The sequence below is a fragment of the Perca flavescens genome, chromosome 1 (genome assembly GCF_004354835.1).
Source record: "Perca flavescens isolate YP-PL-M2 chromosome 1, PFLA_1.0, whole genome shotgun sequence".
Lineage (NCBI taxonomy): Eukaryota > Metazoa > Chordata > Actinopteri > Perciformes > Percidae > Perca > Perca flavescens.
The window spans coordinates 22182943-22207455 of NC_041331.1; the positions used below are offsets into that span (position 1 = coordinate 22182943).

General features: G+C 37.1%; 2 protein-coding genes across 2 annotated transcripts in view; both read right to left on the minus strand.

The window, feature by feature from the left end:
- apba2b (amyloid beta (A4) precursor protein-binding, family A, member 2b) overlaps positions 1-20774 on the minus strand; it is an 81582-nt gene extending 60808 nt beyond the window's left edge. The window contains exons 1-2 of the mRNA XM_028587202.1: positions 20651-20774; positions 14951-15052 (exon numbers count right to left, since the gene is read on the minus strand). The gene's annotated coding sequence lies outside the window, so the exon portion shown is untranslated. The remainder of the gene's footprint in view (positions 1-14950; positions 15053-20650) is intronic.
- Positions 20775-23232: 2458 nt separating this feature from the next.
- Positions 23233-24260, minus strand: saa (serum amyloid A). The gene is made up of 4 exons (XM_028583946.1): positions 24165-24260; positions 23981-24080; positions 23698-23836; positions 23233-23371 (listed from the first exon to the last, which is right to left on the minus strand). The coding sequence occupies exons 2-4, from the start codon at positions 24066-24068 to the stop codon at positions 23233-23235; spliced, it is 366 nt and encodes a 121-aa protein (XP_028439747.1). The 5' UTR covers positions 24069-24080; positions 24165-24260.
- Positions 24261-24513: the final 253 nt, after the last annotated feature.

The following is a 24513-nucleotide window of genomic DNA, read 5'->3' on the forward strand; positions in this document are numbered from 1 at the left end:
CTTAAGTTCAGCAGCTACTTTTTTACGACATTTTTGGTACATGTTGGGCAGCGCAGTTTGGGAAAAACAGTGTCGCTGTGGCACAGTGTATCTTCTGTCGAGTGTTTTAACAAGTTGTTTAAACCCACTGTGCTCCACTGTAGCTATGGGAGCTAGCTATATGTAGCTGTATGCTGGTATTACCTTTGGTCGCTATAACAGTTTTTCTGCAGTGTTTGCATTTGACTTGAGTTTGTTCGGTGTCGTCTTTATTGAAACCAAAATGTGTCCAAACAACGGACACTGCATGTTTTTTGGTACAAGCGGCTCCGGCTCCTGTTGCTGAGTTGACTCGGTGTTTGAGTTCTCCTCCATTTTGCTTCAATGTCGCAGACTGGACGGGGCGGAGTCACGTGACCACACACGCGGCGGCCGTAATATGTTTTAAGGGGAAAGTACATTAACACAGGCGGCCGCGGAAATATTAATAGGATTAAAAGACTGAAATAACCGACTTGGTAAAATTACGTCGGTTATAGGCTCTGAATTTCGGCTTCGATTATTTTTCGATTAATCATCCAGCCCTACCCTACAGCTCATGTCTGGGTGGGGATGGAATCTCAGATGGCCCCTGTACATTCTCTGGCCACCTCTCCTCTAGCTCTCGTATCCAGCGTGCAATCTGACAGCCCAGTAATTCTTCAAACTGTTAAAGTATGGTCCCAGTTCCGGAATAAATTTGGCTTGCAGAGCCCATCCTTGATGGCACCCATCTTAACCAACCACCTCTTCACTCCAGCTAAACTTGATCATGCTTTCCGAGCTTAGCATTCAAATGGAAGTTGTCTCATTAAGGAATTATATATGATTGAGCGTTTGCCTCATTTAATCAGTTATCAGAAAAATTTGCTCTGACCTCCGCCAACAAACCACCCTCCACCATCGTAGATCAAATTCTGTCCTTGAATCCTAATCAGAAAGGCTCTATTTCTCAGGTTTACTCTTTAATAAATCATCTGGACATGCAACCTTTGGATAATTTGAGAACCCTATGGGAACATGCAATATTAAAACAACATACAGTAAATCATCCCCATCCCCCATCTCATTCAGTTTAAAATAGTTCATCGCTCCCACCTTTGTAAAACTAAATTGACAAGAATATATCCTAAAATTGACCCCACTTGTGAGAGGTGCGGGACGGCTCCAGCGACACAGTTTCATTTGTTTTGGGCTTGCCCCACCCTTCTCACTTTCTGGCAAACAATATTTGGTTCCCTAAGTGAAGCGTATGGTATCACTATGGATGTGCATCCCATGGTTGCCTTGTTTGGTGTTAATGCAAATTGGCGATCCAATATCCACAGTGTGGTTGCTTTCACAATACTTCTGGCGTGCCGCCTCATTCTTTTAAACTGGAAGGGGTATAGACCTCCTTGTCCCGCTAGATAGCTGTTGTATTGTCTCATTTAAAATTGGTCAAAATAAAAGTACATTCTGCATGCAAGTTTTATGAGGTATGGGGTCCTTTTTTACGTTAGTTTGATAACTTGAAGGATATAAAAGACTGGGATGACCAACCTTAGAAAATATGTGACACCTCTGGATCAGTTCGGTCTTGACAGGATGATGGACTTTAGATGTAGCTCTTCTTTTTTTATTTATTCATTCATTTTATTTTATTTTTTATTTTTTAGGATAAGGTGTACTGCATAATGTTTGTCTATTTGTTTAATGGTTTTAAAATGATTTTATCCCTTTTTGTAACCACAAGAAAGATGTTAGGGTGCATGGGTTGTGATCTGTTTTTGTTGTGTAACGTCTGTTAAATACCAATAAACTTAAAAAAAAAAAAAAAAAAAAAAAGCCACACAAGCAGTCTTAAAAGATGCTCATAATAAGCTTGTTTAGCTTAATCATCTGCAATTAAAAGGACATCCTTAATCTTTGCAAAGGAAATAAGAGTAGTTACATATCACTGTAAATTTTAACAAGTTGACTTTACTTAAAAAACTGTATGGAAACTCATTGCCTTGAAAAAAGTAAGTTCAATGAACTTAGTATTGGTAAATTAGTGCAACTTTATTGTTCTGAGTAAACAATACTTAATAAACTTATATTTTCTAAGTGAACACAACTTGTTTATTCTGAGTAAGTAACACTCAATAAGCTTATACTTATTAAGTGAAGACAACTTGTTTATTTTAAGTAAATGACACTTAATTAGCTCATGGTTTTTAAGTTAATCAAGCTTGCTTTTTCTGAGTAAGTAACACTCAATAAGCTTATACTTGTTAAGTGAAGACAACTTGTTTATTTTAAGTAAATTACACTTAATTAGCTCATAGTTTTTAAGTTAATGCAGCTTGCTTTTTCTAAGTAAATAATTAATTAGCTCACATTTTTTAAGTGAGCACTACTTAATACTACTGACTTGTTTTCTGGTTCAGTTTACAGACTGAAAATGACTATACAAGTAGCATATACATCTATTTAAAAAGAAATCTATCTAAAAGAATGAAATGAGAAGGTTGTTTTAGATGAATCACATAATTTCTTTATTTTAATTATCTGGCATTCACATAGAAAACCACCCTGCCATTTAACATATTTATAATATGCTATAAACCCGAATAAGTTACCAGAACTCAAATTATTTTCATTTATTATGACTTACAGTTTTGAGTTTTCAGACCACAGGAATAAGTTCACAGAACTTTAAAAAATAAGTACACAACCACACCATGTGACTCAAAACTTTAGTTTAACTAACTTAATATATCTAAAAGTCATGAACGTCTGCTTTTGAACAGTTAAATGTTAAAATGAAATAGAAAAATAAATAAACATTTATAAATTAAAATAAAATTTTTTTTTTTAAATATACTTAAATAAATTGTATATTAAATAAATAAATTTGAGAGATTTTTAAGAAGAAAAACTCAAAATTCTCTGATTCTATCCTTCCAAATGTGTTCCTGGTCACTTAAAAGGAACACGCTGACTTATTGGGACTTTGTCTTATTCACCGTATTCCCCAGAGATACATAAGTCCATACATACCCTTCTCATCTCCGTGCGTGTCGTAACTCTGTCTGAGGCCCTCACCGCTAGCCTTGCTTAGCACATGTTGTGATTTGTATAGGCACAGCGTGATGAAAATTAAGTGAGTAGACATTTTTCTAAAACTTTGAGTATACACTACTTAATGTATTTAAGTACAATTACTTAAATAGATTAAGTAGAACATGTTGCGCCAACTTGAAAAAATTAAGTTAGTAGACATTTGTCTAAACCTTTGAGTATACACTACTTAATCTATTTAAGTACAATTACTTAAATAGATTAAGTAGAAGATGTTACACCAACTTGAAAAAATTAAGTTAGTAGACATTTTTCTAAAACTTTGAGTATACACAACTTAATCTATTTAAGTACAAGTACTTAAATAGATTAAGTAGTGTATAAACAAGAATAAACAAGCTTTGTTCACTTAAAAAATGTAAGTTTATTAAGTATTGTTTACTTTTTTTCAAGGCAATGAGTTTGCATACATTTTTTAAAACTTGTTAAAATTAACAGTGCAGGACTTTATCATTCTTAGTATGTTGTAGTTAAGTTATGTTTTTAAGTTAAGAAAGAACATGTTACACCAACTTGAAAAAATAAAGTTAGTAGACATTTTTCTAAAACTTTGAGTATACACTACTTAATCTATTTAAGTACAAGTACTTAAATAGATTAAGTAGAACATGTTGCACCAACTTGAAAAAATTAAATTAGTAGACATTTGTCTAAAACTTTGAGTATACACTACTTAATCTATTTAAGTACAATTACTTAAATAGATTAAGTAGAAGATGTTACACCAACTTGAAAAAATTAAGTTAGTAGACATTTTTCTAAAACTTTGAGTATACACAACTTAATCTATTTAAGTACAAGTACTTAAATAGATTAAGTAGTGTATAAACAAGAATAAACAAGCTTTGTTCACTTAAAAAATGTAAGTTTATTAAGTATTGTTTACTTTTTTTCAAGGCAATGAGTTTGCATACATTTTTTAAAACTTGTTAAAATTAACAGTGCAGGACTTTATCATTCTTAGTATGTTGTAGTTAAGTTATGTTTTTAAGTTAAGAAAGAACATGTTACACCAACTTGAAAAAATAAAGTTAGTAGACATTTTTCTAAAACTTTGAGTATACACTACTTAATCTATTTAAGTACAAGTACTTAAATAGATTAAGTAGAACATGTTGCACCAACTTGAAAAAATTAAATTAGTAGACATTTGTCTAAAACTTTGAGTATACACTACTTAATCTATTTAAGTACAATTACTTAAATAGATTAAGTAAAACATGTTACACCAACTTGACAAAATTAAGTTAGTAGACATTTTTCTAAAACTTTGAGTATACACTACTTAATCTATTTAAGTACAATTACTTACCCAACCTGCACTGTTAATTTTAACAAGTTGACTTTACTTAAAGAATGTATGCAAACTCATTGCCTTGAAAAAAGTAAGTTCAATGAACTTAGTAATGATAAATTAGTGCAGCTTAATTGTTCTGAGTAAACAATACTTAATAAACTTACATTTTGTAAGTGAACACAGCTTGTTTATTCTGAGTAAGTAACACTCAATAAGCTCATGGTTTTGAAGTTAATGCAGCTTGCTTTTTCTAAGTAAATACTTAATTAGCTCACATTTTTTAAGTGAGCACTACTTAATGCGACTTGTTTTTTGGTTCAGTTTACAGACTGAAAAAGACTATACAAGTAGCATATACATCTATGTTTTGTTTGTTTTAATGTTTTTTTTAACCATTGTGGGCTGCGCAAGATGACCCACATTTCACTGTGCATTTGATACTGGTTATGTAAAACATTTACATTTTAGAGTGATTTGCACCTGAGAAGCCCTGTGGTGAGGAGCAGAGAGTTCACCTAGAGTTCTGCAAGCAAATCATTCCGCCCAAGTAGCAGTGCTTTGCCTTCTGAGAATATAGTTCCCAGTATGCATACGGTTAGAAGATGGCTGTCTCATGTGACCTTGTTATTCGTACACGCTTTGACTATACAAATCACAACATGTAAATTGGAAAATGTTGGCGTTATTTTGTCACTTTAGGAGCATAGATGGAGCCAGTTACCTCCAGGATCTTTGCTAAGCTAGGCTAGGGGTGGGTGCGTCAGACAGAGTTACGACACTCGCGGAGATTAGAAGGGTATGTATGGACTTATCTAACTCTGGGGGATACGGTGAATAAGTCCCAATAAGTAGGCATGTTTCTTTAAGGCCCTAGGAAATGAATATTTATCACAAATTTCTGATATTGACCAGACAACTAATCAGATAGTCAGGAAAATAGTCGGAGTAATCAAAAACAGTAATACCAAAATGAAATTATCGTTCGTTACAGCTATAAAAGAAAAAACACTGCTTTTGGCTTCCTGGCTAATTCCTGAGTAAGGCAACAGGGCAGCAATTTGGATGAAATTTCAAAAATTCTAGAGTTTAAGAACATTTTCACTTAAAACTCTAAAATGTAAATGTTTTACATAACCAGTATCAAATGCACAGTGAAACATGGGTCATCTTGCGCTGCCCACAATGGTTAAAAAAACATTAAAACATACAAAACATAGATGTATATGCTACTTGTATAGTCATTTTCAGTCTGTAAACTGAACCAGAAAACAAGTCAGTAGCATTAAGTAGTGCTCACTTAAAAAATGTGAGCTAATTAAGTATTTACTTAGAAAAAGCAAGCTGCATTAACTTCAAAACCATGTTAAGTGTCATTTACTTAAAATAAACAAGTTGTCTTCACTTAACAAGTATAAGCTTATTGCGTGTTACTTACTCAGAATAAACAAGCTGTGTTCACTTAAAAAATGTAAGTTTATTAAGTATTTTTTACTCAGAACAATTAAGCTGCACTAATTTATCATTACTAAGTTCATTGAACTTACCTTTTTAAAGGCAATGAGTTTGCATACATTTTTTAAGTAAAGTCAACTTTTTAAACAGTGCAGGACTTTATCATTCTTAGTATGTTATTACTCAATTCTATTAAGTTGGACTTAAGTTATGTTTTTAAGTTAAGAAAGAACATGTTACACCAACTTGAAAAAATCAAGTGAGTAGACATTTTTCTAAAACTTTGAGTATACACTACTTAATCTATTTATTTTAAGTACAATTACTTACCAGGTACGAAATTGTCCTAATTTTTTTATATCTATCAATATCTAAGTCAATATCTACCTAGGAAATTGTCTAGTCTTAATCTGCATTGCTATTTTTACTCATGAATACGCAGGCCACAAGAAGTAATTAGGTTTGGTTTTTGTTGTTTTTAGGTCACTTTTACTCATGACATGCTAACGGCAACAAAGGATTCCGTTCATTACGCTAAGCTAAGCTAGCGGCGGTGCCGCTGGACTAAGACAATGCATGCACTGAGACAAAAATGTGTTTGCGCACCTATATAAATATAAAGGAGACGGTGAATAACCCTATTTCATATTCATCGATTATGGATTTTTGAATGAGGGAGAGCAATATGGAAATAAGACAAATGTTCTTTATCTTTATCTTTATCGTTATGTTTTGAAACATGTAGACTCAGTCTTAGGGAGGGAAATATGTTGCGATATGATGACTTCCCTTCTAAAAAAAATATTGTTATGAACTTGAAACAGAGAAGGCAAGTTAATGAGAATAGTCTGCAGACCTCAATACTAAACATACATTAAGCAAACAGACATAAAACAAGCTGACAGATACACAACACACTTATCTCAGCTCTTCAGAGCCCATTGCCAGCAGGAAATCTATCCACATTGATGGCCGGCAAAAGCTTACAGTACCCTTCTCACTCGAAAACCTTGCATAAGCTGTTCTGGCATTTTACACCCCGTCAACATTTATACAAGGTTGCTCACTGCCATGCTGCCATGACCTCCTGTCCGAGAGCAATAACTAAGCTTTCTTTTCTGAATTGCAGACCTGAGGCACGTAAAGATGGAACAGAGGATGAAATGAAAAGGCTCTAAGGCAGAGCAGAGAAAACAAGCCACTGGCTGCTAACAGTCCAGTTAGGATGTCCTGACCTTCAGTTTTACTCTCAGTGTTAAGAGGAAACACATCCAATGCAACATTATTCCAGTGATCATCTTCAAGTTAAGATTATGGTGCATAATATTGTGTAAGAAAATACAGCCATGATAGAATTTTTTTTAAATATAATTTACCAACGTTTCGACATGTTGAAACATTCTTTTACATCGTGGTAACGAGTTTGCGACTGTCTTTCCTCACAACTTGTATTTACTTTTACTTACTTTTGTCATGGTCAGAACCTCTCCAACACACGTGTACATTTCTCCTCGCTCTCATCCTGATATTGAGTGTAACGTCATGGACAAGGTAGTGATAAAGTAGTATCATGAGCACTGACACAAGAACTCATATTATTTTCAAATGCATTCTCTATTAATTCTCTCATTAGTATTCCTCAGCTAGCCTCAAATCATCAGAGCTGAGAGGTCAGCACAGACGGCTCCAATTTCACCATGTACGACCAAAAAGGACTGTTTTCGAACTTATTGCTGAGGTGTGGAGCCTCTCTTCTGACCTTTGAAATGCCTTCTTGAACCGAAATCAGAAAGGTACATGATACTCTTTGATGCAGTGCAGTGTACTACATGTTCAGTGTTGTCCGTCTGTGTCTAGAGATGTAAAGTACATTTAAACCTCAAACTAGCGCTTTTCTGTTGGATTGATAACTGATTATACAACAAGTAGATCCGACCAGGCAATCTGGTCAACTAGACATTTAGAACGTGCTCAAATCAGCAGGATAGCACACCCAGAGCCGTTTGAGCAGCTAATCACTAAAAATACTACTCCGCCATTTCCATGTCAACATTCCAGAGTTGAATCAAAAACAGTTATTGAAACATTTGTAGTCATGAAAACAAATCTCTCCAACATATTTATATAAAGTGATTCATCGGATTAAATGCAGTGTTATTATACACCCTGGAGTTATTGGAAATGTTTGGATCACATTAGCTGTGCCTGTGAAAAAATTATAATTATTAATTATACACACACATATATACACATATAATATATACATATATCAGCATATGAATCTTAGTTACATGATTGAGCTAGCTAAGCAGCTTTGCGTTTATATGTGCAGTATTTATTCAGTTTGGGAAATCCAACAATCTCTATAAAGCTAACGTAAGCTCAAATTGGCTCGTTTCAAGAAGGGTTTTAAAAGGAACACGCCGACTTATTGGGACTTCAGCTTATTCACCGTAACCCCCAGAGTTAGATAAGTCCATACATACCCTTCCCATTCTCCATGCGTGTTGTAACTCTGTCCGACGGCCCAAGGTGACATGAGACACGGCCATCTTCTAAACGGTATATAAACTGGGAACTATATTCTCAGAAAGGCGAAGCATTGGTACTCTCTGCTCAGGGCTTCTCAGGTGCTGCAGGCATATCACTCCGCAGAAGTAGCACTGCTTCGCCTTTCTGAGAATATAGTTCCCAGTTTATATACGGTTAGAAGATGGCTGTGTCTCATCTCACCTTGTTATTTTTACACGCTGTGACTATACAAATCACAACATGTAAATAGGGACATGTTGGCGTTATTTTGTCACTTATTCGGAGCAGTAGGCTAGTTGGAACCGATTACCTTCAGGATCCGTGCTAGGCTAAGCTACCGGTGGGGCTGTCGGACAGAGTTACAACATGCATAGAGATGAGAAGGGTATGTATGTATGGACTTATCTAACTCTGGGGGTTACCCTGAATAAGCTAAAGTCCCAATAAGTTGGCGTGTTCTTTTGAATCACAGAGCCACTGTGTACATTGTATATGTAGGCTACAGTACATGTACAAGCTCAATAACAAGTCTCCAACAATTACTCGATGATATCCATGTAAAGACACTCATTGATGATCACCACAGCCACCTAGACACAGACCTGTCGGCTTCTGTACTGATTTTCATTCACACGTAACTCCAAAACATTGCAATGAGTCATGGGAAAACATAAACAATGACAGTAACTCATTAAACAAAATAATTGATGAGATCAATACTCCAAATTAATAACTGGTTGGCCAATAACAAAAATCGATGGAAGATAAATGAATTTTCGACAGCGTGTCTATCGACTGGAACTCATGCAAAAGCAACATAGTAATTAAGTATTGTCTAATCGTACATGTGGAGTGTTAAACTACACAATTAAAATTTTGCATTGCAACACAAACTGAAATAACTTTTTAGGTTCAACTTCAGCTATCACGGATTTTTGCGTTGATTGCCGATAATTGCTGCAGATCTTCTGTAGCTGAATGCCATACAACAAATTTGCAAGTTCCTTGCGGCGAAGCACGTCAAAAATCTGTGTATTCTTCATCAAGATTTAGGTTTGAGGCACCATTGAGCAGCATCAACTAGGGATGGGCATGATTACTCGACGATCAATAATTTATTATTAAGAATTTCGTCAATCACGTTAATTTGTTATCGATTAAACTAATGCAGGTTGCATTGCGTAGTGTGAGTCTTGAAGCAATGGAGTGCGGAACCTGGGTGTTCTTGTGGACCAGTCCTTAAAATTTGATAAACATATTTCATCGGTAATCAGCTCCGGTTTCTTCCAACTTCGCCTATTGTCTAAAATCAAAGGCTTTCTCACCGCGAGAACTCTGGAAATGGCGGTTCATGCGTTCATCACGTGCCGGCTAGATTACTGCAGTTCACTTTACTGTGGTATATCTAGCTCTCAAATTGCCCGTCTTCAGTTAGTTAAAAATGCTGCGGCCAGACTTATTCTTAACTGTCGCAAATATGACCATATCACCCCTATCCTCAAATCTCTACACTGGTTGCCCGTTCCACAGAGAATAGATTTCAAAATCCTGCTCTTTGTCTTCAAATCTTTACATAACTTAGCTCCCGTTTACCTATCCGAACTTATTCATCCGTACACTCCTACCAGAAGCCTTAGATCACACGACCAGGTTCTGCTGGTAGTCCCTCGTGCCAGACTAAAGCGGAGAGGGGAGCGCGCTTTTGCGGTGGCAGGGCCTCGTCTGTGGAACACCCTGCCATTAGAGATTAGAACAGCCCCCAACCTTGCTATCTTCAAGTCGTTGGTAAAAACCTACTTATTCTCATTAGCATATTGATTTCCTCTTTGATTGGTCCTTCTTTTGTATATTTGAGTCAGTGTTTTAAGGTTGCTCTTAGCCTTGTTGTTTTTATTTTGTGTTTTACGCTTTGTCTTGTTGGTTTTATGTTTTTTTATGTTAGCTCTGTAAAGCTCTTTGGTCTGTCTAGCGGCTGTTTAAATGTGCTATATAACTAAATGAACTTGAACTTGAACTTGAACTTGAAGCAATGAAATGAATTTCACTGTGTGGCAGCAATTAAACATTTGGTACCTTTCATATCTGAACCAATACCAGTATCGATACCGGTACCTCAAATTCGGTTCCGGTACCCAAAGGTACTTTTTTCGGTACTTTCCCTTTGTCTGTTACAAAAGTTGTAAAACTAATTCCAAACCTATTTATCCTATTTACTTAGAACATTTTGTTATTTATTCAGAATATTTTACACTGACAGAAATTAAATAAAAATAAAAACCGTCCCTCTCTCCTCCCAAACCCATCCCTACAACCTATTAAATTTAATAATTATTAAACTTGTATTCTTGTATTTGTATATTATTCTTTTTTAGCCCGTTTTATTTTCATCATGACCATTTTTAACTGCTCTTTAATGTTTTATGTAAAGCACTTTAAATTGCCTTGCTGCTGAAAGATGCTGTAGAAATAAAGTTGCCTTGCCTTCAAACCTCAGCCTGTCAGTCAGGGCACAGAAACCACTGTTGTGCCTGCTTGTCGCACAGGAAGTGTAACGTCAACAGCACCGCGACCGCTTTCGGCTCGCCATTAATATATCGCAGCAAACGCTGTCTGTGTGAAGGTTTTAAAAACTGTAACCTCACTTGAAACCACTTTATCCAACATGGCGTTGCCACGTGGCGTCTTATCACAAGAACGTGCCGTACTATCGAGAGAACAACATCACGAGTGTAAAAAAAAAAAAAAAAAAAAGGTTGGGTTTAGGAAAAGAACATTGGGGAAGGCTTTAGTAACACAAAAAACCCCCGACAAAAACACAACTGTGACAAATGTCACATGCTTAGGAAAACAAAATGTTGGGTTTAGGAAAGAAAAAAACAACAAAAAAAAAGGTTGAAAAACGCCACACGTGGGACGCGATCCCGGCTCTCCTGGGTGAAAGTCCTGTGTTTTAGGACTTGTGGCATGGGACCATTTTGATCAAAATGGTCCCATTTTGGACCCCAAAATGGTTTATTATGGAACAAACGAGGGTCTCTGTTTAAGAATGCCGGCTCGTAGCTGCAGGTTCCGCTGCTCAAGTTTAACCTAACCGGACATCCAGTTTAACTTCCACAAGTTGTTCTTGTAATAAAGATCTCAAAAAGGAAAAACACGCTGTGTTTTTGTATTTTCATTGCATTTTCATTGCATTTTTTATTCATAAAAAGTTAAATAAATAATGAATTTTAATATAAAGATGAATCGATAGTCAATCTTTAATTCTCCCAACAATCTAAGAAAGTTTTATCGAATGCCCATCCCTAGCATCAACCAATATTTTTTATATCATCAGCATTAAATCAAGCAACTTCTTGTAAAGTGAAAGGTTGATAGTACTGCAGATCTAACTGAGAATCAACATTCCTAAGGATCAAGTGTAGTGGATTTTATAGTTGCCGATTATAGTGATCAATGACTTTTTTATGGAGACCGAGATGTTGCAATATAAGATCTTTATTCAACCAAAAACTTGAGCCCTCAGCAGAGGAAGTGCAGACATTCTAATAGCGTGTAGATGCTGATAATCATTTGCCCCCATTTTTAAAGAAAAAGTTATAGAATTAATGTCCCCTTTTTTGCTCTAATTCTTTTATCTGCATGGTCCCCATCTTTCCCTACTCCTTTCTGAGCACATCTTACACTGTAGATAAAATCACCATCTGGTTGCTCTCAATCAGCTTTATCACACAAATGATAAACAATCATCTGTGCTGTCAATCAACAAAAATGTCTGGCTATAGAAATAATAGCCCAGAGGTTGGTACTCCAAAGCAATTCAATTTGCCATTCTTGAATAAGAGCATGCTGCTTTGTATATGGAAATACATTTACCTTTATAGACAGTGTTTCTTTGAATGCTATTGAGAGAAATCACCAGATGTGAATTTGTCTGCGCATCCCAACAATGACAGCAGCAGGTGGGGCTCTCTGAACATCTAAATGCTAATGCCACGCTGCTTCTCAAACAAAGGCGGTAGCTAATTAGCTTGCTTGGTGATTGCATCTTAAGCTTAAGTAATAACATAAGTGACAGCATACCGAGGGAGAGGAGTCCTGTTATGACTTACAACGCAGCAGGCGGGTTGGTAAAATGGGTCTGTTAAGGTCATGCATAAACACGCTAGCACTAACCCACAAACAACTCCTAACTAACAATGACAACTGTTTGCAGGTTAGGTTAAATCCTCTGAAACTCTGATCCCATGCATAGTGTATAACTGCATCTTCATCTTCTGTGTGCATAAATCTCAAAATCAACATAAAAAAGGCAAATTCTGGAAGAAAGTGACAATTATTGCCATCTCAAATATGCTACCTGGGAAGTGCCTGCAAATATGTACATGCCAACCCGGTCTCACGCCAGGTCGTTATATAGTCACGTTATTGTAATCTATTAAGTCGTGGACAGGTTACGTAAATGCCGTTTTTTTCGTGTATATGCAACGACTTTTGAACGTGTACAGGTCACGCTTTTCGAACCTGTTGCTCTGGGGGACGCAACAATGGGGAAATGAGGCGCCACACGCCGGCCAAAACAACGGAACGGGCCGCCACTCGCAATCGGGGAAATGAGGCGCCACACGCCGGCCGACCTGGCGTGAGACTGGGCTGGTACATGCACACACAGGACATAAACTCCATAAAAGCCAAACTAATGATGAAAAGTTGAAGCAAACAAAATGCAGTGTTGCATCTTTGAAAATCCTCAAGTACCTCATTGATTAAAATGCCATAAAATTGGCTTCAAGTGTAAATTGCAAATCAAACAGTAAAGATAAAGAATAAAAAGGACTAAAGCCTGCTCGGTCTGTCCTGACAGATAATGGACTCATTTTGAGAAAGTAGGTGAGAGCAGAAATGGCTGTTAGGTGACAGGAAGCCTTTGTGAATAACGCATTAAGATAATTTGATTGAACTTCAAACTCCCCATTACATTTATCAGTAAATACTATAGTGTGCATGTCTATGTGATTCATGATCATGTCAGTAACACCTGGCACACGTCCTGCAGCTTGTACTCCCAGTACTGGCATGTCCTCTCTGTATCTGAGATCTATTTTGGTTGATACACTCTGGCTTGGTGCCCCGGACTGTTGCTTGCAGCTATATTTATGGTTGATATTTTTCATGTTCTTGCACCCCGTTGTCTTGTTACACAAAAGTCATAGATCAATATTAGGGTTGGGCTCCATTTTGGACCCAGTTCCATACTGATAAAATACTCAAGTAAGCTCTGAAGCTAAATAATCTTTAATTGGATCTTTAGAAATAATTATAAATTATGAATTATAAATTTGAAAGTTTTAATTGTCACGAGGAGTAATACTCCACAGTTGTATAATGTCTTCTGTGGGTTTCGAGGGAGCTTTCTACAGTCTGAGAAAATTAACCAGAAGATGTTATCAGAAAAGAAACTCAGAGAGTAGATGGTGGTATATTTACTTAACATTAATATGCTTCTCATCTCATTATTGAACTATAGCTACATGTTGTGAACATTGGGTTAATAAACAAATTTTCAAAGCTGAACCTAACTAGAGTCAGATGTTTACATTATAAAATGTACAGAGCTAGATCACAGAGGACACAACTTTAAAGGGAAAACAGACGGATCCAGTTAACAAATACAAATAATTTTTTTTCTCAATGCTCTCTCTCTGAGTGTCGACTTAGAGAGATTCTTTAGTGCCACCCATGATTAATTCACCTATGAATGGGTTTCTCTTTCAGCAAGCACTGTGGGAGAAGGGTTTCTTTTGTTCTCGCTCTCTCTCTCACTTACTTTACCATTCTGCTTTCCTCCCAATGTGACCTGATTTTGTCACAGAGTGTGAAACTGATTTGGACTCATTTACATGTAAATGCCATAAAGGAGAGGTGAAATGATGTGCACGCATCACCTCATTGATTCTAGGGGACACCACCGCACTTGGAAAAAATTATCTGCAGTTTAAACTTTAATATTCACAGAATCATTATTCATACATTTAAGTAGGGAATGGCATGTAGTACCATTCCATAATTCCACATCGACATGCAAAAAAGAGAAATACACCACCCTTCACAAGTTTGGATTAACCCGTTATATTGTTTCTCTTCTTTCCTTCAATATATATTTTAACATTGATAAAACAGTACACTTTAGACACCAAAATGTAAATAATACATTTGGGATTATGACATATGCCTGTGTGTGAGAGTGCACACATACAACAGGGTGGAGGCTTCTTTGTTGGTGTTTATTTGGGGTGACGTGACTGACTGAACTTTGCTGAAGCATTGGCACAAAACACACACACGAGAGATCTTTAATGTTATGAGTAGAGTGTAAAAATATTTTAGGTATGTTTAGGTTTGTTTAGTAGGGGAACGTCAAAAAAGATTTAGTAAACTACCTGTATGTTTTGAGGAGCTTGGTCTAGAGACAATGGGGCCTTGTCCTTCACCCTTGACTCAGTATACTGTCAAACCTCTTCATGCCTCAACTGCTTCAATATTGCTTACTTGAAGGTGCAGGTCATTGATGTGTTGGAGAATGTCAAAGGAGCAAGGTGTTTGATGTATTCTGGAGACCAACTTCTCAAACCTTAATGGATTTTCCTTTCCCTGTTAGTAAATAGCAAAAGTAGCACATTATACTCCTGAGCTAAAAGTCAACACTTCAGCAACAATAACGCTTGGTCTCTCAAAGCCCAATCAAGCAACTTCAGATGGATAGTATCCAGTGGATGAAAGCTATAAGCGATAGCTTTGTCTCCTGATAAAAGTAGTCTAGTGAGGTTTTAGGGAAAAAAACATGACTGAGGCAGAAAAACAGATCACACTTTCAAGTAAATACTGAAATCGAATGAGACAGCGCTGTCAAAACAACACTGATATGGCTGTCATATTCATGTGTGTGATACTGAGCTGGACAACAAGGGCTGACCCAACTCCTTCAGGATATTAACGCTTTATTTAGAGACAACTGACTGTACATGTTATACATGCCTGGTCTGTTGTATGGTTATAGTATGGAAAATGATATCCTTGTTCAGTTATCACCCAGAGACAAACTATAAACTATAAAAACCAATATCTGTGTCAGATTGTCACATCAAGCTTACAAAATATGATTCAATCCAGTATCACATTCATACATTGTGCCATGATTATTGAATACAAATGTGAACACAAAAGGCCAACTTTGTAGATGAATGTCAAATTGATTATGTAATGTGGATATTTCTTAAGAGTAACATCATCATCTGATAAGTGATGGTGGGTCACTTTGCAACTCTAAATAAGTTCTGATGGTGTAATCAAGCCTACGAGTAAAACAGAAAACAGTTTCCTCTCGTGATGAACAGTGAACTGTGATTAGTCTATAAACCCTGAGGAAAAAGCAAAAACAAAACAGCTGCTGGCAAGCTGAAAACCAGAAGATTAAAGTCCTTACAGTGAAAACGGTACAGCCAGCAAAGCTGTGCAGTGGAAGCTGATGAAGTACATACTCTGTAGATATTAGATATATTAGGGTACAGCTATTTAAAATTACCTTATGAAACACAACCAGTATGGATTGAAAGGTTCAGCATATTTTCAATCAGTACATGTAGAGGTGAAATGCATCTGTCAGCTCTAAATGTATCGCTATTGACCAGTCTAGCTGGCCGTTACAAAGTTTTTGCCTAGGTTTTACTCTGAATTAAGCTTTATATGGCTGACTGCATCATAAAGCTAGAAAATCATTCAAATAGCACATACCTCTGCCAAGGCTGCACAATCCTTTAAATTAGCTATTTTATTAGTAGTAGTTTATCTGCATCTGGACCCAGATCTTAGTTAACAAAGACAGGGCAATCGACAATCAGGTTGATTTCTGCAAATAATCCTGTATGGGAATATGAGAGCTTTGTATAAGAGGGAACTGTAAAGGAAAAAAAAAGAAATAATTTCTATAATATTGTACAGCTCTGTGTTGGTTTGTGCAGCTGAGCTGCAGAGAGACTGAGGTGATGATGTCATCTGGAGATAAATCCTCCACAGAATGGAACAACTCATAGGACAATATGACAGTAGCCATGGTGGTCTTAGGGGAATAGGAATATTTCCTAGGACTGGATCTAAATATTCAAAAATTCGTTCAATGGGTAGATATTCGATTTTCAATTCTGGGATTCAACTATTCTGGATTTTTTTTATTTATTTTTTTTTAAACGTGCTTGCAGGCTGAAATTCCAGACTGATCTCATGAATTGGCGTATGTATGAAACGCCAATTTGTATTCCGTTTTTGCGTGTTATCAAGACGCATTATCACATTTTTGCGTGTATATCAACGCAAATCGGCCGCCATTGACCTACATTGCGAGTCCATAGCGAGTAGTATAAAGAAACGGGGGATTGAGTAAGGAGGTAGGTTGGGGTGGCGGATGGGTAAAACACAGGACCCGGGTTTTTTTTTGTTAATAAGCCTTACCCAATGTTTCTTTCCTAAACCCAACCATTTATTGTTTTCCTAAGCGTGTTTTTGTCGTTATTTTCCGTGTTTTTGTCACTGTTTTGTTACAAAAGCCTTTCCCTGTGTTCTTTTCCTAAACCCAACCATTTTTCTTTTTTTAACAGGCGTGTGACGCAGTTCTCGCGATAGTACGTCGCGTTCTCACGATAACATGCAACGTGGCGAGGCCACGTGGTGGGTATGTTTACATCAGCTGTACACAGCATAGGCATACACGTGGATAGCTGAAAATGGGTACAATAACACGCCATTTGGCTTTATGAAAGTGGCGTGTATATTTACGCAAAGTCATGATGCCATGTTGGAAATTCACTGTGGTGTTTTGTTGGGCTTAATCTGCTTGTTAAATGTCTGCTAGCCACTTGCTAATTTATGCAGCGCTAGGTCGTCCATCTCAGCCAAGAATAGAGAAATATTGAGTTACATGGTTATACTGTAGCAGCCTAGTGTCGTTTTCAGGCGATTTAATAAAGTTTGATAAATTTGTCCTGCAATAACAAAGCAGTCGCTTCATCACTCACTTTCGTCGCCTTTTATTTTTTCTCTTTTTCCAAAGCTGCCTTCAAGTGCGGTCGGAAATGTTGGTTTTCCCCTGCCGCTGCCACTGAAGCGTAGAATATTTGCTGTTGAAAAGCACCGAAGCTTAAAAAAAAAAAAAAAAAAAAAAAAAAAAGGTATTCGCTACAGCCCTAGTATTTTCTGAGGAGTATTTCTATTCACATAAAAACAACGATGATCTCTGATGAAGTCCAAAATAGTGCTGAAACAGTCGATTAGCTGGACAATAGAAAACTAATGGACATTTTTGATAATATAATAATTGTTTTAGTCAGTTATCAAGAATAAAATGCCAAACATTTGCTGGTTTTAAAGTCTCAAATGTCCTCACATTTTGCTTGTCATCCTAATTAAACAATGTTTGAGTGTTTGTGTGATTAAACAAGCACTTCAACAATATCTCCTTGGGCTCTGGGATATGGTGATAGGCGTTTTTGACAATATCAAATTTGAAAAGGGAAAGAATGAACTGAATAATAGTTAACAATCAACATTTTTAATAAAATACATTCACATAAAATTTATTTCTAGCGGATTAACCTACAAGCTCCAAGGTGTTAATTATACCTAGCCCCCCCCCCCCATCTGTAATTCCTCATCATGCCTCAATCACAGCGTGATTTACAGCCCATCCTACATGTTAAATCCTGTGTTAAACACAAATTTGCTCGCTCTAATTGCTCACACAAAGTTCTTCTACAGCAATACAGTCGTTTGTAACAACACTGCAGCACCACTTATCTTACAAAAGCCTCATCGTAAATCATTGTTTCAAATTGCCTTTCTGACAGTTTTATGCAACATGAAAATCAACACCCACCCTGTAGCCCTATCTATGGGTTTCATTATCTCGGAATCTTTTGTTTTTGCCAAAGGTCATAATAGTCTGTTATTGTACCAACGCCCACACTGATGTTATGAACAGAGTAGAGAACGTAGATGTTTGGTATGTGCAATCCATAGCTTACAGAGCAAAGCTTTTACGAAGATATTATACATATTATATAATAACCAATTTCCCTGTGGCACTGCCATCCACTATGCTAAGGCAGCTGAATTGTTTAGCCGAACCTTGTAACAAATGCGTTTAGATCAAAATCAAAATTTAATTCAATAATTTGCCTTACAGTTATTATCTTTCATAATTTGTGCAGCAAAGCTGGAGGATGTTGCCCTATTCGGTTTCCTCCTCTGCAGTCCAATTTAGTATCCTCCGGCTGCAGCACGGATTAGATCCCAGCAGGCCGCAGGGAGAGGGTTTGTCCTTCAGTGCAGGTGCTATGCAGAAAACTATCCCAGGCTACGGAGTTGGTGAGACAAAGCAGAGGAGTGAAAGAGGACAGCACTGAAGAAGTGAGCACAGACCTTGAGGAAAAGGTTGGAAATGAAAGCTTAGCATCCCAACAACACAAGAGGCTGGGTGCATCCTCCAAGGCATTATAGGTTTTCATCATGGCTCTCCAGGGGCCCCTTACTTTTTCTAATAGCCATGCATTACTCTCATTCATAGCACTGGTCATCACCCTCTTCATCAGCTGCAACACAACCATTTTTCTCCCTCTGTGTCTGTTCTCTAGTCCCCACTATACAAGCCCTTTCTTCCATTCTGTCCCACTGTTTAACTCTTTGTTTGCATCAGTTTTACAGAAATGTTTACACATTTCATCAGCTTACCTCTTGGTGTCACACAACACTAAATGTCTCTGTCTACTCACTAGTAACAATACACACATTCAGATTAGAATACCAATTATAAAAGGCTATGATGTGAGTGATTATGTCTTTTATTGGCTACATGGTTTGTGATTGCTAATGTTTTAATCAGATGTACATAGGTTTTCCACCTCTATCTAGGCAACCTACTATCTAAATGTTAACTTATGATATCATTTTAATGGACTAGAAAAGTGATAGTTTGTTCTATTACCTATATTGGATCCATGAACATAGATCAGTGAAGCAGCCTGATGTTGAATTATTTGAAGTATGGCCAAATATTGAATCGAAGTGTTAAAGATTTAACTTTTAATGTAACACAGCAAAACCTATAAGGCTTGCTCCACTGTTAACCAAATGCAGCATGTAGGCCTATTGTATAGTATATTCCACTGTGACATCAACTCCAGGGACAATATTACAACAAAACAAGACTTGCACTGTAAACATCAGACAGCCCAAAATTATCATACAAGTGGACGATGGCTACCAATATATATTCTGCATGACTGGATGAGGACAGAAGCTAAAGGACATAAAATTGCAAAGCAGACCTTGTGAGTCGGTCCCCTGCTCCCTCTGAACAATGAACAGCCAAACACAACGCCTGTCAGCAACTGTCCTCCCCTGTGGCCGGAACTGGCACAGTGTGGTACACAGCAGGCACTAAATAACACAATTACTCCACCAAATATAAGATTCAAGATACTTACAAGCATTACACAACGTTTAGCTCTCAAGCAACTTGTATTTTCAGCAGAGGCTAATGTGGTGGACTTTGATGCAGAGTGTAGTGTATCTCATACAGTTCTCAACTTCAATCTTCAGAGTAGCACAATGGATGGGAGGAACTGAATATGTCATTTAAAATGTTAAAAGTGTGCGGTAATAAGGGGTATATTAAAGAAAATGAGTAAACATAAGGGTTGAATTTGTCATTCCCACAAAGAGAACTCTGCACATGCCTGAGGTGTCGTTTAATAAAACGATGCAGGAAAGATATCGGACTATTAAGGACATCTAAAAATGAATGACCTTCCCCATCTCATGAGACACTAAAGGCCTATAGCAATATAACTACAATCGATAATTTTAGGCGTATAGACAAGGCTGCGCATGGATGAATCACCGATAATTGTAGCAATAGGTGTGTACAGTCCTAACAGCTCTAATCTTTTAACTTGAGTTTCACAGGAATTCATACTGCCTAAATTAGGCTATATGCCACACTTTCAAAGCAAGAAACGTTTTCGGTCAAAAGCTCATCGCCCTGTTAACACTGATGCGGATGACAAATCCACAGGCTGAGCAGATCAGCATCCACCCACCGCTTCTCTGGATGCCTTGGAGGAAGACTATAGCCTCGCTAACAGAGCGGGGTTCATCGAGGTTTAAGGATTATTAATAAAAATAAAAAATATGTCTTACCTGGAGTATATCATATGCTGATCAAGTCACCTCCTTTTGGGATTTGTGAGGGATGGTGGTGGCTGGTCGCGCATTACTCAGTGTGCGTTTCACCGACAGAAAGCGTACGGAGCACAGTGCCCGACAGCGGCGCCCCGGAACGAGTATAAAATAAAACGAGCCCACTGCAGTTGTCTGGTCGGTGAATTCAACGCCTGTTCAAGAGCCAGCTACCCCACCCCATAGATATATAGGCCTACACCCCACCCAAGCAGCGCAAGCTCGACCGTTACTTTGACAGAGTAATCCTAGCTACCTAACCTTACAGAAAATATAACGGGGACCATTGTTCTATAATAAATAGCTACATTATAATTTCGAAACAACGCTATTGTGCTTTTATTTGCTGCACTTAACGTTATTTGACACTAGAAATCAATATAGGCTATGACTTAGTATCACCATATAAAAGTAATATAAAAATGTAATATAAAAATATAAAAGTGTTGTTACTGCTGCATAAATGTTTAGATTATAGACTGTATAATAATAATATAGCTAGATTTAGCTAGATACGTTAGCATTAACATTAGCTAGCTAACTACCGTAGCAAGTTGCTAACGTTAGCCAACATTGACGCCATGCATTAAGATATCCTAACTACAAGCCAAACTTTAAGAAATACCGCAAGTTATTTTACAAAACTCACTGCTTTGTTAAAAAAACAGTTATAGATTCCCCAAAGACTAAAAAATAATCATTTCTTTTTACTAAGCAATCTCGCCACTTAGCTAAGGTTAGTCTATACATCCAAGCACTTAGCTACAGTAGCTAAGCAAAGATGGCAGCCGGAAGTGACTCATCTCCAAATACTTAACAAGAAAAACATTAATAAAACATATAACTATATCTCACCTCCTGCTACCATCTTGGCCTGAAAAAAGTGGTCTAACTTGTGACATGGGTTAAAAGGTGGGGTGTTTTTTAAATAGGCTAAGCCCCACATCAGCCATTCTCCATCACACTTTTCACTTTGCCTATTTGCCTGATTAGAACAATTCTCAGGACTTTGGTGTGAACCCAGTGTAAACAGACTGTGCTTGATTGACATATTCATCATTGTTGTAACCTTGAAAGTATTTGAAGAATCTGGATGTCTTTAAACCATGTAGCAAGTTTTGTTAAAATCATCTGTAGGAATTTTTAAAGGGTCAGTTCACTAAAAGTTACTAACCAACTCTAGTGTTATCTATGCAGCAGACTTTGAGATATCCAGCTTACATTTCACATTAGAGGTAAATGGAATTTAATTTATGGTGCTCAACATGCTGAAATATTACATTTTAAAGTGCAGTGTGATATGTATTTTGTTCTATTTTGAATGTTAATTGTTATCATATTCATTATATAGGTTACAAACTGTAACCACAATGGATCATCCTTGCTTTATTGTGTTATCCATGATATGAAAATGTTGCTTTGATTTTCATTTAAATTAAAGTAAGCCCATTAGTTAAATCACAAGGAAGATTCTCTCTAAAGCACTTAAGCCTCAGATTTTAGGGACAACAGGACAGCATTGCCACTTTGTGGCTATGTCTTAACATTACATCTGAATTAAGCACCAATAGCACTATCACAGATGGACAGGGATGAAATCTGACACATTCAATTCACAAATGCCTCAGAGAACCAGACGTAATCCCTTTGTAAGGCGACATTAAAGAATTAGTTCTCACTCATTTTCAAGAAATAGCAATTTATGACCTGGCAGTCATGTGTGCTAAAATGTACAGAACATAGCTTTTTGATTGCAGAAAAGTTAAAATTACTAGAACAAAAAAGGATAGCAGCCAATTGTATTAGTGATACACAGCCCATCATTTGACAACATATTGAGGCCATTATGTACGTGTCTGTAATCCCGGGTTTGCTCAAAAATATGATCATTGCCAATTATGTTCTAATTATCATTTAATGATTTTGTTGTTTTATCACTGCCCAGTGTCAAATAATGTTGTCACTGCTGCATTATGTTTGTTGAGTATCATTCAGTAACTTTTTGGTCTTTTTGCCTTCTTTCAGTAGGCTAATAAGGCAGGAGAAGCCAGAAGTGCATGGCTCAGTGTATGTAACAACAAACACAACAGAACATTAAACAGGGTAAAATTAGGCTACGTGACCAAACAAAGCATCTATTGTAAATGTGTATTTACAATAGACAGTGTAAAACACTGCATACTATTATTTATTACATTTATATAGCACTTTATCATAGACACTCAAAGTGCATTTGGGGGGAGGGGGGGACTGCTCTCTAACACCACTAATGTGTAGCACCAACCTGGGTGATGCCATACAATGCCAGACGCCAGAACACTCACCACACATCAGCTAGTTAGTTAACCCACACAGACACGGGGAGAACATGTAAACTCCACACAGAAAGGCCTGGATTTGAACCCAGAACCTTCTTGCTGTGAGGCCACAGCACTAACCACTGGGCCACCGTGCTGCCCTGAGACTATAGCTGTATTGTCAATAACTCCAACAGTATACATTTCTTTTAGTAGTTTTATTATCAGTGGTTGATGGTTTTCATACTAATATTTTCCAGGAAGTCCCGGTGGCCTGTAATCGTTGGGATCTCCTCCGCTGCGCCCATGCTCGTTTGCCTTCTGATCAGCAGCAGAGTCCTCAGCACCATGACCAGTTCTTTCCTGCACCCACTCTCTGGCATTACTGAAATGAGAAAATAGACAATCAATATCAGCAGATGACAAAACCCAAAGGCCCAAGACCAGAAACCCTTAAGATTAGGGGGGCACAATATATAAAATAAATGATTAATACATGAAGGATACAAAACAATTTCAGTAAAAGCAAGACCTCTAAAAATAAATGTAATTCACATTTTGATTTTTCAATTTGTATGTCCATGTCCAAATTTCTCGTAGATCCATCTGCAGCTTTATTAACAATAATAATTTCTTGTTGAGAAAATAAACTAATATTTAACGGCCAACAATGTAAATGCAGATAATACTTTCCTACTCTTTGCTTCTCACCTGATAACCTCAGCTGCCCATCTTCCCCCTTCTCCTCTGCTGGCAGCATCACTGTTTCCTCTGGCATGAAAGTATTTGTCTGAGTCTTTCCAGTTGGCCTCCCTCATATCACTGTATGCTCGCCACATATCACGAGCTCCTGATCAGGACAACAGACAGGATTTAGTAAAATTTATAAGAGAATTTAGATAAAACAAGCAAACATGTCATTGTCATATATAACACACAGTAATCCTGGATATATGACTTATTATTGATATATTAAAAAGCTCATGTTTCTTACCTTGAAAAGCTTCATGAGGAAAGTTGTACCACTGGGCACTGGTTTCCACAATTAGAATCAGAACAATTCCTGCTAGAAGCATCTTCATGGTTACAGATGTCTGAAAGAAAAACTAAATAAATTACATATAGTTCATCAATAAACACAAAATTATATACATACTTTTCAGGTCATCCAAACTTACTTTAAAGTTACTTCAGAGTGTAGACTAAGTCTTAAAAGATTGTGGAGTATCTTATCAGTGAGGACTCTACTGATTTGACTCTACTTATATTCTGCTGGGTTGTAGGATTTCTCAATGACGGAAATTCCTATCCATTTGAGGGGCGGTTACAGATCAGAAATGTCAGGCAAACACACTGAGGATATTCCCTAGTTGTGCAACTGCACAACAAAGGCCTCCTACTTCATACAATGATTGTTTCTTGATTGCTTATGGTTATGTTGTTAAATGTTAATTTAGAACATTTGTGACAAAACATTATTATTGTTGTTGCTGTTGTTGCCACTACTGCAGTTCTTGCTTATGATGC

Coding starts and splice junctions, on each gene's coding strand:
- saa (XM_028583946.1), bottom strand. CDS start 24,068: ATGAAGATGCTTCTAGCAGGAATTGTTCTGATTCTAATTGTGGAAACC. Junction 23,837..23,980: donor TCCTCATGAAGCTTTTCAAG/GTAAGAAACATG, acceptor TGTCCTGATCAG/GAGCTCGTGATATGTGGCGA. Junction 23,372..23,697: donor TGGGCAGCTGAGGTTATCAG/GTGAGAAGCAAA, acceptor TTCTCATTTCAG/TAATGCCAGAGAGTGGGTGC.